Source organism: Ananas comosus, linkage group 1 (genome assembly GCF_001540865.1).
Source record: "Ananas comosus cultivar F153 linkage group 1, ASM154086v1, whole genome shotgun sequence".
In the NCBI taxonomy this organism is placed as follows: Eukaryota; Viridiplantae; Streptophyta; class Magnoliopsida; order Poales; family Bromeliaceae; genus Ananas; species Ananas comosus.
In genome coordinates, this window is record NC_033621.1 from 20,727,313 (window position 1) to 20,740,708 (window position 13,396).

The 13,396-nt window shown below is 37.1% G+C and overlaps 1 protein-coding gene across 1 annotated transcript; it reads left to right on the forward strand.

Annotated features, from left to right (window-relative positions):
- Window positions 7,290–12,958, forward strand: LOC109716012 (protein FAR1-RELATED SEQUENCE 6-like). The gene is made up of 9 exons (XM_020241283.1): window positions 7,290–7,476; window positions 7,933–8,079; window positions 8,552–8,666; window positions 8,748–10,672; window positions 11,257–11,367; window positions 11,503–11,607; window positions 11,707–11,769; window positions 11,892–11,961; window positions 12,517–12,958. Exons 2-8 carry the CDS (start codon window positions 7,954–7,956, stop codon window positions 11,925–11,927), a joined length of 2,481 nt encoding a protein of 826 aa, XP_020096872.1. The 5' UTR covers window positions 7,290–7,476; window positions 7,933–7,953; the 3' UTR covers window positions 11,928–11,961; window positions 12,517–12,958.

Sequence of the window (13,396 nt, forward strand, 5' to 3'; positions counted from 1 at the left end):
ACTGTCACACATCCCTCGAGAAGGGGTTGACAGGTTGGCAGAGCACGAAACAGGAGGCAAGTCGCAGTCGAGTGCAGTCGTCTTGAAAGGGCGCCTGGTTGCATTTTGGGTTGGTATGAAGTCGATATTTTGGGGCACCTCCGAGCCAAGTGTTCGAAATGCATGCGAAGGAGACAGCGCCGCGATACTTGACACTGGAAGGCGCAATGGCCTCCCTGGAAGTATCTGAAGCAGCGTTGTGAGGAGTTGAGGAGGAATTTCGGGGGGTTGGGAGGGAGAGAAATGTTCAAATATTTGGTAGAAGATATTTGGGGCAATTGCTTATATACCCCTGAAAAGTTTTCGACTTTTCGATTTACCCTTCTTAGAAGGCTAATATTGAAAATACCCTTTATACGTTCCAACCTATTTCTAATATACCCCTAGAGTTAAAATATGTTAATTAACTCTGTTATATCTGTAAAATTACTATTTTGCCCTTTCAAATATACCCTTCCTCCATCACAGACTTTCTTATTTGTCCTTAAAGTCCAGGGCACAAAAAATATTTTGACTCTTGGTCTTTTCCAATATACCCCTCTACCGTCACCAACATTTCTTATTTGCCCTTAAGTTAAGGGCAAAATTGGTATTTTAATTTTTTTTAACTGTGGTAGATATTTAACTCACGTTTAACCCAAGTTAACTTAACAGGATATAACTACGGAGGAATTTTGCAATAACGGTGGATCATATGAGGAGTATTTTAGAAAGAAAAAAAAAATAGAGATAAATCAGATATTTTCAATCGTATGAGGGGTATATAGGCAATTATCCCAAGATATTTTATGGGTGGGGAGTAAAGGTGTAAGGAAGTGAATTCTCGAAATCTGAGAGTTAGACTTCGTTTAGATTCGACTTGTTGTCGAGTTGGTAGGGTTCGGAAAGTCCGAAAACATCAAAAATGCAAAAAGTGCATTAAGGAGGACCCGCGAGAGCAACTGTGTAAAAATCTGCACAAATGCAGATTTCCAGCTCTCAGGGACCGGTCCCTCTGAGAGGGGACCGATCCCTCTGAGAGGGGACCGGTTCCCGTAAGCTTGCTGCCCAGAAATGCTCTCGGGGACCGGTCTCTCAGGGAGGAGACCAGTTCCCATACGCGTGATATTGGGGATTGCTCTCGGGGACCGGTCCTCCCTTTGAGGGACCGGTCCCTGTAGCCCGAAATGGCCCAGGTTGGGCTGGGTGATATAAGCAAAGTTGAGGGGTTTTTCAGCAATTGTAGCATGAGATGAAGGGTTATATGGTATTTTCTCTCTCTCTCTTTTCTCATTTCCTCTCTCCCACACCTATATTTTCTCTCCCTCTCTCACTCTAGAAGAAAAGAAGGAGAAGAAGAAGAGAAGGAGAAGAAGAAGAAGAAGAAGAAGGAGTCATAGAAGAAGAGTGTCATCTTCTTCATCTCTTTCTCAAGTGGAGCAAGCTTTTGGGAGGTAAGCTCTAAACCCTACAATGGTGGATTTCTAGGGTTTAGCTTTTATACTTTAAAATTGATTTTGTTGGAACCTAATGGTGCTTAATAGTTGATTCTAGCAGGAATTTAGGGCTTGAATCATGTATTTCCCCATTGATTGTAACCTAGGGCGTCAAAATGGGTTTTTGGTAGTTAATGGGTTTTGATATCTTTTAATTGATCGTAAACCTAATTTCTAGGTCTCTAAACGCGTTGGCGAAGACGGTTCGTTGATTCGTTGAGCGAGTACGGAGGTATCGCCGAAGCAAGTGCTCGTGGGTTCGTATTGACCCGAAGAGTCAAGGCGGCGACCAAGGATCGCGAAGTCGAGTTTCCTAACCTCGCGGCACTACCAAAAGGTGGGTGGTGACCATCCCGAAGCAGTTGAGCTGCTCCCTATGTCTAAGTTTATTGTCGACTATGTTGCATATTAAGCATGATACATGTAGAGTATTTAGATACTTGTAACCATATTTGCATGCTAGTGTTAATGTAGCTTGGTTGATATAACACTTGTAATTAGTATGCATGAAGTTAGTTAGTATAACTTAACTCTATATGAGATGATACATGACGGATTAGAACCTAGGCAAATGATAACCTAGTGGTTGTGCTTATGTGGATGAAAAACCAAGTAGAATATAACTAGTGTATGAACACATTGAACTATGACGAGTGGCACCTAGTTAATGTAAAACCTATAACGAGTGACATATGAGTACCTTAGTGTAGTTGAAATACTAGGAGGTTGAGTATTGAACATATATTGGATTTAATGATTATAACCCTAGTCGGTAGGGTATCCTCTCTAGTTTGAGGATTGGATCGTGCTCGTGTAGCCTGTTACGCTTGTCGTGGTCGCTCTACACAAGCCGTGCACTCCGGAGGTTCGTCACAGGTTGGACTAACGTATTTGTCCGCAGGCGGTCTCGGTGGGTAGAGCGTTTAAAGTCTCCTCCCCCTTTGAGACTTTGAGACGAGAGTTTGAGGCAAACCTGCGGGTTGGCCAAGTAATTGGGTAAACGGTTTAATGAACTTTATTGTTGAACATAGTAGCATAGTAGCTAGTTCTTTTACTATGAGTTGCATGCATGTATGATACTAAATTGAGGCATGGTAGGGTACTTTCACCTTTACTTATTGTTACTTCTTATTATTATTGCTTTCCCGTTTATCTATCTATATATCTATCTGCCTATGCCTGCTTAGACCTAGTGGAGAGATCGGCGGAGTCGGCGGCCGAACCGACTGAGAACTATTCGTAGTTCTCACCCCACATTGTTGCAGGTCCGAGCTCAAGTGCCCCCGGCGAGGATCGCGGTAAGGGCTTAGCGCCCTAGTGTTGGTAGTATACTTTCCTATTACATTAGAGTTACCTTGTACATATGCTTAGGGCTGGCAAACGNGCTTTCATCCTCATTCTTTAATTTGTTGTGATTTTTTACTTAAACTTTCTGAATCATTTTAATTATTTTTCACAATCTAATTTAATTGACTAAATAATAATGTATCGCTAATATGAAAGTGATATAGCAGTGTTATGATTATGATGCCACAATAATTAAGATGCCATATTACTTCTATATCAGTGGCACTCCAATATCTTGTTAACTAAATTAGATTGTGTGATTTTATTGTAATAATTTATAAAATTCGAGCCAAACGTTACAATAAATAAAAATTTAGGAATCAAAGTGTCACGTGTGCCATAGTCTGATACGTACCATGAACTTTTCGGAAAAAACACATTCTAATCACTCTCGTACTCATATTTGCCAATTATTGCAATACTAATATTGTTGGATAAATATATAGGAGCCGTGCTGAAAAAGATATTTATGCATGCTTTCGAGCAATAAGCATGTCTTCAGTATTAGAAAACTACTATAATGAATTGAAAAGAAAACGGTAAGAAAATGATATTTCAAAAGTATTTTTGCCAAAAAAAACAATTGTATAATATAGCAATAAAAACTATACTAAAGCTTAAGCCCCTATAAGTCTAGACCCACAAGTATAAATGCCCTCAATTGAACTCAATTTTTTTACTCTCTAAGTATTTGCACCAAGTCCTTTTTTCCAATTCTTTTTCAAGGCATGCCCTTCAATTCACTCAAAAATCTCCTGAGCTCATGCGCTTAATTTATGTTGACTGTTTTGTAAACAACAACTATTTGAGCCCATGCACCTAACCCGCATTTCTTGGGCCCAATTCCTTTGAGTATACTAAACCGTCGTAGCGCGTTACTATGACTCTTCTTTGTTAATCTGGAGCTACTGACTCGATTGTACCACATCACTTGAACGATTGAGTAGCCAAGAATCATTAGAGTACTATATTATCTAGGGCTGGCAAATGAGCTAGCTGGCTCATGTTCGACTCGCGTTCGGCTCGATATTCGGCTCGCTCGAGCTCGATTCGAATTAATTTCAAGCCGAGCTTGAGCCTAGATTTAGGCTCGAAATTAATTTCAAGCCGAATTTGAGCTGACATAAGCTCGCTCGAGCTCGGCTCGTTTCCACCCCTACATATGCTTGAGAGTAGATAATGTAGGTGCTTTGAGAGATGTATCCATGTATGTATATATGTGATGGATGAGTTGTACTCATGTTTTGGAAGAAATAAAATGTAATAGTGTGAATGAATGGATGTAATAGAATAGAATCTCTCTTTTGTTCACTTGTACATACTGGTGACTACTTGCTCTTATGGTTGTAGCACGTGTGGTGCTTTTCTTTAGCTTGTGAATCATATATGTAATGAATTTTAGTTCTTGGGCAAATTCTTGTATATGATTTTGTTGTTGAGCCTTGGGCGGACAGAGGAGGTGCTGTCCGTTCGGCGTCTGTTCGACGCGCCCGATCCGAATCAAATTGGTAGCAGGCTCGGGGCGTGACAAAAGGAGCAGACAGGACATGGGTTAATTACACCATTGGTCCCTAACCTTTACACTGTTTTTCAATTTGGTCCCCAACCATTTTTTTTGCAATCAAGTCCCTAATCTCTTGATTTCATTACAATTAAGTTCCAGCCGTTAGATATGTGTTAAAATTGACGGAAAATACCACGTTAGCACCATGTTAGTGCCACGGAGGCGCCATGTCAGCGCCACGGAGGCGTCGTGTCAGCGCCACGGTGGCGCTGTGTCAGCGGATTGCAAAAAAAAAAGTTGGGAACCAAATTGAAAAACGGTGCAAAGGTTGGGGTCCAATGGTGTAATTAACCATTAAATTTATAAATTCAAAACAAGATTTTTAATTTAAGATTTAAATTTTAAATTTAAAATTTGATTTTGCAAAATTTAGATTCAATTAAAAATTTAAAATTAAAATTAAAATTAAAATTAAAATTTAATTTATATTCAATTAAAAATTTAAATTTAAAATTTGAATTTCAATTCAAAATTTTAATTCAGCTTTAAATCAAAAATTCAGCTTTAAATTCAAATTCAAAATTCTAATTTCTCGTTAGTTTAAAATTTTAATTTTAATATTATTTTTGAATTTAAATTTAAAATTTTGAATTTTTATTTTTATGGACTAAAGTGAAAAATGTGCAAAGTTTAGGGACCGAAATTAACATGCAAAAAGATGCCAAATTGGCGTTGACGTGGCGATTCCGTTAATTTTAACAGTTTTTTTAACGGTTGGAACGTAATTGTAATAAAATCAAGAGATTAGGGACTCAATTGAAAAATAAAAGGTTGGGGATCCAAATGAAAATTGGTGCAAAGGTTGGGAACTACTTGTGTAATTAACCTGACAAGACATCATCCTTGTAGGAGAAATTAGAGCAAACACGTGCAGCCTATAAGGCGCTTCATCTTGAACCGTGGGTTTGGGAGGAAAGATGGAGAGGGTGCAGAGTAGGGGTGGCAATCCAGCTCGCTGTTCGCAAGCCAGCTCGTGTTCGGCTCGAAATGAGCTCGAGATCGGCCTCATTCGTTTAGTAAACGAGCCGAACACGAGCTAGATTTTTCAGCTCGTTTAATAACGAGCTGAACACGAGCTTGGGTCAGCTTCGCTCGGTTTGGGTCGATAACGCTCGAATACATATATTTTATATTTATATAATTTATTTAATTTATATTTTTATATGTAAATAAATAATTATATATAATATATATTTTTATTATATTTTTTAGCAAAATAAAATATAAATGCGAGTTTAATTAAAAAAAACTCATTTATATGTTAAAGTTTCAACTATTAGATCAAAGTTTAATGAATAAGATTTATAAATTTATTTTTTTATAATTATTTAATCTATTTTTTTAATTATTGTTCGTTGGCTAGCTCGTGAGCCAGCTCGTGTTCGGCTGTTACTAAACGAGCCGAACACGAGCGTGTTCGGTAATAAACGAGCCGAACACGAGCCGACCCAGCTCGCTCGTGTTCTGCTCGTTTACACCCCTAGTGCAGAGGGCCTAGCCTGAAGGTACTGGTAGAGTCTAACCTTATTCTGGGCTGGCTGCAGATGGAAGTGTTGGGGAAGCCACTGCAATCGTAGAGGACACTGTCATATCTGTCGACGGTAATGCTGCCACTTCTCCATCCGTTGCAATTATTGCTTGTCCGAATTTTGAAAAGCTTTTTTTGCAATCATATTTTGACAAATTTATAGTAAATTCGTCAGAATTATCTTTTTTTCAAATTTTTGTTCCATTATTTTTTTATTTACTTTTTTTTTAATAAATGGTTTTTGGTACAATTCGAAACAAGGTTAAGTTCTTATACAAAAAAAAAAAGAATCATGAAAATAATAATTATGTTTTTTTTTTAGGAATACTGTAAGGTTGTATTGATTCATCGGTATTGGTGAATGAAAAGTAAAAAAGTATGAGAATAAGAGGAGGCTATTTATAGAAAATAAATAAGAGAAAAAAGATATCCTCGAAGATTAAAGACATGCTAATGCGTTGACATTGAAGAGAACCTAAGCCACCGTTTGGTTCGGGGTTAAGAAAAAGTAGCTATTCCATGAATAGAGTTAAGTTCAGGGTTAAAATGGTGTTAAAATTTTTTTGTGTTGGTTGGAGGTTGGAGTTAGTCTAGGATAGTGAAAAAAAGTGTTTGGTTGGAGTATGTGGGATAAGAAGGTAATGATTGATAAAGAAGAAAAAGGTGAGGGCTCAGGATGCATGTGGGGTTAAAGTTGGGAGGGGGAGTGGGGTTAGTAAACCCCACTAACCCGGTTTGGGTTGGGGTTTACTAACCCCACCCCTTAAGAGTGGTGTTTGGGTATAAATTGGAGGTTAAAGGGTTATTCCACCCCTTAACCCCCAACCAAACGGTGGCTAAAACTCTTTTTTAACTTCATTTAGGGGGAGAGGGTGTGGAGATAAAATTCTATATTAATCGAATTAAATAATATAATATTATTCAAAAAATAAAATATTCTCTTCTAGTATTCCCCCCTTGCACATAATAATTTGGTTCTTTAGATTTATTTATTTTTCACTATTGAATTAGATCAGATTGATCCGAGATGATGTCGAAATGCTCTCACTTAATACAATATACTTAGAAAATAATTATTTAGTAATTATGTCATATTTCCTCATTTTTATGAATGATGAGATTACAGGAAATAAACAAATGATAACAAATTACTAAAATCAAGAAAACAAATATTTCGATAAATTTCAACACAACCTAGGGCTGGTTCATCCCCTCAGCCTACGCATTGCATTTTCATAGACCCAGTCTACCGATGACGTGGTGCAAATGGTCCACCTACGAGTCACCTACATGGACCGCACATTGCACCCTAGATTCATTCCTCAGTGGGTGGAAAAGTTGGGTGCTTTTTCACGGTGCTCGAACAAATCCCCGATCTCTCACTCACTGATGAAACCCTAAACCCTTTCTCTCTCTCTCCGATTTTCGCTCTCCGATCCAACAACAATGGAAGAAGCCATGATCTTAGGGTTCGGGAAACCCACAAAGCCCTAGCCTTCGTTGTCCCTTCCCCATGTTTCGAGGTCGTCATTTTCGCTCCATTTTTTGAGCTTTATTTTGATCTGAAAAGATAGGTTTGCTCTATTTCTTGTGATTTTTTTTTTTTTGTTTTTCACATTTTAATTTGGTGGGCGATCGTGTGGGGTAAATCAAGTATTCTCAAATTTTCCAATCCAAAAAAAAAAATAAAATTGTTCCTTGAATGAGACCCACCATTGCAATGGGCTCGGTTAAAATCAAATGGTCAACTAAGTCAACTCAGAGTGTATTACTTCAATTCCTTGTTATTTTTTTCGTTCCTGTTTATGTATTTACCATTCATGGAGTACTAGTTGTGTAGAATTGTAGTAGAATTGATTTGTTTTTCGAGTGGAACATAGTATGATCGTCATCCTTCAGTTTGTTTAACTAAAGAACTCTTTAATTTGGCCTTTAATTTTGTGTTGGTTTAAATTTTATACGGGTTCACCCATTTTCAGGTAATATTTCATAATCATATAATGGAAGGGACATCAAATTATGCTAAAGAAGTAAGTTTGGGTAGTAGCGCCACTTACTTTGATAAAGAACATGGTGAAAGTGGATTCAGTGGTGAAGCGGCCTCAGGAGATGATGAAGGATCTGAGGTTGGTGTTGTATTAGTATTTTGTGGTCTATTTTATAACAGGATTGAACAGATCAGTTAGTGGTTAAACCATATTCATTATCTTATTTCATTTTTGATTTTCTGAATGAATAAAGATACCAAATGAATACTAGTATCAAAAACCATATTTGCTTGATATATAGTCATTGATGCGAATCTATAGGTAGGATATATAACTGTACCTTGTTAATGTGTGAGGCAAACACATTAAAGACAATGGAGAGCATGCAAAATGTACTCATTATTGATGTTTGTAGATTTTATGTAATCGTTAAGTATACAAGTACATGGATAAATATTCAAGTATAGTACTTCTACCTATGTCTGTGTCTAAAACTCAAATTTGGAAGTATGGTCCTTTTCGCCTCCTGTTCCTAACTTTTTTGTCATTATAGTGAATGGAGAATTCAAGTTTTTTAATGAGTAATGTTGATTTTCTTCCATCTTTCTAGAATATGCTTGCTGATTCACCAACAGAGGAGCCAATAGCTGAAAAGAAAGCAGCTTCTCTAGGGGGCAATAATAATGCTGAGCTTGATGGCATTCAGATAACATTGGGAGAAGATGGTAAAATACCTAAAGTGGGCATGGTGTTCAATTCTTATGATGAAGTTCTTAATTTTTATAAAAGGTATGCACTCCATGAAGGATTTGGTGTAGCTGTGAAGAAGTCATCATTTACATCATATGGGCTGTGTCGAAGACTCGTATTAGTATGCACCAGAGGTGGAAAGGGGCGGGCAAATGCATGCTACCAATCGAGACCAACTGCGAAGACAAATTGTCAAGCTATAGTAATTGCAAAGTTGTGGGGTGATGGTTTGTTGCATCTGATAGAGGCTAACCTTGAACATAATCATGCATTAAATCCTTCATCAGCACGATTCTTGAGGTGTCACAGGAAGATGTCTGGTTACGTAAATAAAGATCTTCTTAAACGTGGAGGTTTGTATGAAGTTTCATCTTATAATGAAAAGGAATGTGTGGATTTTATTGGAGGAAGACCGATAAAACTTAAGGATGGTGATGTTGATGCTATTCATCATTTTTTTGCTCAAATGCAGAGCAAGCAACCCAATTTCTTCTACTTGATGGATTGGGATGTTGAAGGCCATCTGAGGAATGTCTTTTGGGCAGATTCAAGGTCTAGATTAGAATATAAATATTTTAACGATGTGGTTTTTGTTGATACGACATGTTTAAGAAGTAAGTATGATGTCCCTCTTGTTTTATTCAATGGAGTGAATCATCATGGGCAGTTGATTCTTTTGGGTTGTGGTTTACTTTCAGATGAAAGCACTGAAAGCTACTTGTGGTTATTGAGAACATGGCAGGCTTGTATGGTTGGATGCTCTCCTAATGCCATAATTACTGACGAGATTAAGATGATCAAAGCTGCAATTGCAGAGATTTTTCCTAAAGTTCGTCATCGAATATCTCTAAACAATATAATGGAGAGTATTGCTCATAAATTGAGAGGTAATACAGAATATGAAACTATCAGAAAGGAAATAAAGAATGTAGTATATAATTCTTTGGTAGATGATGAATTTGAAGAAGGATGGAGAATTTTGACCCAGAGATTTGGGCTTGAAGATAATGAATGGCTTTTCTTTTTATATGAAAATCGTCAATTGTGGGCCCCTGCTTTTTTAAAGGATACTTTTTGGGCAGGGTTCTCTATTGATCAACATGGTGATAATATGTTCTTTCAGGGTTCCGTTGGTCCAAAAACTTCTTTGAAGTATTTCCTTAGTAATTACTTGGTGCTCGTACAGAGAAAGTATGAAATGGAAGCTCAAGTTGACTTTGAATCACTCAGTATAAATCAGCGTTTAGTATCAAAATTTCATTTGGAAGAGCAGCTATCTAAAATATACACACTGAACATATTTAAGAAATTTCAGGATGAACTGAAAGCCACTGTGCACTGTCAGGTTTCATTGTTGAAGATGGACGGTTCAACCTCTACATTTGAAGTCAAAGACTCTGATTTTACTGAAGGAGGCAGTAATATGGGGCGTAAAAGTTACAAGGTTGTATATGATGTAATTGAATCTGAGGTACAATGTTACTGTGGGTATTTTCAGTTTCATGGCATTCTTTGTCGACATGCGCTATCTGTATTTAAGTTCCAGCAAGTGCATGAGATTCCATCTCATTATGTACTTAATCGTTGGAGGAAAAACTGCAAGTTATTGCATGCCTCAAACCACCCCTTAAAAGATGTTGTAACTAACAACCAAATGGAGCGTTATGATCATCTCTCTATGCGCTGCCTTCGCCTTGTTGAGATTAGCGCAACATCTGATCAGAAATACCAATTTGTGATGAAGTTAGTAAGTGAAGTGCGGAAGTCTCTTTTAGATGATAAGACATGTCGAGAATTGCAACAGAGACTTTCACCAATTGCAAGGTCAGCAGAAAATGGTGAAGATCATTTTACATCAAAGATGGTTGTTTTCGACGGGAAGAATAATTCAAATTCTTTGCCTGCAAAGCGTCGAGGGCGCCCTCCCAAGAGGAGGAAAGAGACAGACGCCGAGGCGATGCTTAGCCAAAGCAGCATTGGGGTATTTAATTATTTGTATTTGTTTCATTTTCAGGAGTTTTATGCACAGACATAATAAATACACCCTTAAATTTATTTATTTAGATCTGCATACTCATTTACTTATATATACACCGATTAAAATCAGAATTTCATATATACCTTCCAAATCACAGTTTCTTACAAAAATAACCTCATTTGAAGCTGGGGAATTATCCAATTCGTTGATTGATTGATTACCTTTATTCTCTCTCTCTCTCTCTCTCTCTCTCTCTCTCTCATTTCTTTTCTTCTCATTCTTTTTTCTTCTTTTTTTTTCCCCTTGGTCAGAGAAGCCTGTTGGCATTCGTTGAGGGGGAGTTGGTTATAGAAGTTTTTTTTGAGCGGGAGCATTTATACAATTTATGCACTAGGAGGTAATATATGTAGAAAACTAAGTTTTTGTATGGCATTTATGAAATATCAGATTTTGCAAGGTGTATAAGTAATAGATAATTTTTAGGGGTATATGTGTTAGTATCTCTTTATCAAATACTATATGAATATCTCTTTTCCTGGTTAGCCTTTATGTTTGTTCTAAGACAGCTGCACATATTCTTCAAATAGGACCCATCAATGGTACCATCTGATCGAAGTCAGAATGGCGCCCCTCATTCTTCTTCGATTGCTTCACATCTTGGCTCTAATATCAGGACAAATGGAGGCTTTGATCCTATGGTTGTTCTTTCACTCTAATTGTTTTCTTCAATTGACTTGTATACAGCATCGTACTTCTATTTGATGCTTGTGTTTATCTTTTTCTTTTTTTTTTCTTTTTGTGGTCTTTTGGACGATCATATTAAATATTGGTAGGAAGAAGTTAATCCAAACCACTTATCGTTTGGTAGCCATTTTGGACTGAATGCTAATCACCAACTCCATCTTGGCACTCAGTTGCATTCTGGAAACACATTGCAGGTTTTAACGTATTCTTCATACAATTTTAGTTTGAGTTTTCAACCATATGCAAGTCATTTGCAGTTACTGATCAATACTTGCATTTAAATCTGAGCTCAGTTTGGCCGACAAGCAGTTGGAAGTCAATCAAGGATGCAGTGGATATATCAACAAATGCTTCAGGTCATTTTCTTAGTTGTCATCTTCATATCCAGTTCAAATTACGTCGTTGGCTTCACGGAAATCCATTATTTCAACATTCTGAATAGCAATTCAGGTCATTTATTTAGCATAACTAAACGCAGGAAGAGCATACACCTTTTGGCCGGAAGACAGGGTAGGAAGGAGCTGTGAGAGCGGCGCTTCTAATTTCATGTATGTCCGCAAACCTCGCTTCGTGTTCCTTCATATATAATCTATGTATAGACGATACGGGATAAATGGTTTAACAATGTCAATATCTTAGCTTATTCAGCATTTTTTATGTGGCGCTCAAACCTGTTTCCAGTATAGCGTTGAAATCTGTTGGTAGTTTGATCATCTCCAAGACCAAATTTTTGGCTCTTACCTGTATACCACTGCGATACTATATATCTATGCATAAGCCCTAGCAAGAGCCGCCAAGCTTTCGTATGCTCGTCAAAACTGCAGTTTCAAAAACACCCTTGAAGAGGGAGTAATCTAATTCAAGCAAAGTTGGCCATTTGAGTTAAGAGAAATCTTCCGAAAGGGCCAAAAGTTTTTGAGGGGCGTATGTTCAGAACTCGGATTCGCAGCGGTGTTATGTAAGAACCGAGTTTTATGATATGAAAACTTGGCTTTCACAGATGAATAGATTGGAAATGTGTAATTCTCTCGGTTTGTATTTGCAGGTTCTGAGGAAGAGCTTAAAAGTCGTAAATATGTAATTCTCTCGGTTTGTATTTGCAGGTTCTGACGAAGAGCTTGAAACTTGCAACTCGGAGAAGACATTTGGATCACGCGGCGTTAAATATTGGTTTGAAATCACCGAGGCAGCTCCTCTCCTCTTCCATATTATTTTCGCAAGCTCAATCTAACTTGAAAGAAAATGTTGGTTGCTTCAGAAGCCACTCGCGACGCCGCTTGTTCAAAATCAAACATGTCACTGTAGATGTAGGTTAAGTCCTAACAGAATTTAATGTACATATACACCTGAATTTCTGATGTTGTTCCAGTCCTAATAGATTTTTTTGCAAATTTTATTTTTTATTTTTTATTTTTTCTTTCGTAGGGGTGGGGCAGCAATGCCCTCGAATCAGTGAAGAGTGAAATTGTATTACTGAACTTTATTTAATTCTTTCAAGAGTAATTTTATGTAATCTAATTATATAAATTCTTTTTTCTCTTTTAACCTCCTTGTTTGGTTTGGTTTGAGCAGCATATTCTGATCGAGTAAATATTTATCATCATCTTCACCTTCTCTTTCTCTCTCTCTTGCACTCAATATTTAGTTTTAAAATTAAAATATAATTCGATAGATACATATAAAACATAAAATAATTTATTTTCTCTAGGATTTTTCTTCACCATCACTTTGATTTCAAGAGTTCCAGAAAAGGATATAGGACGGAAAGGGATATTTTTAATTCACAAGAGTAGTGCAGTGTATTACACACAAAACATTAATTTTCACCCAGTGTATGTGTTACAATTTCAAGTAGATCTAAAATTTAAGAAATTAGTTAAATTCAACTATAAATTTTTTACAGAAATATGTTTGTAGATGGCGTTAGTAAACACATTTTAGTAGAATTTTACAACCGAATTCAGTAATTATGCCCTTTTTTGG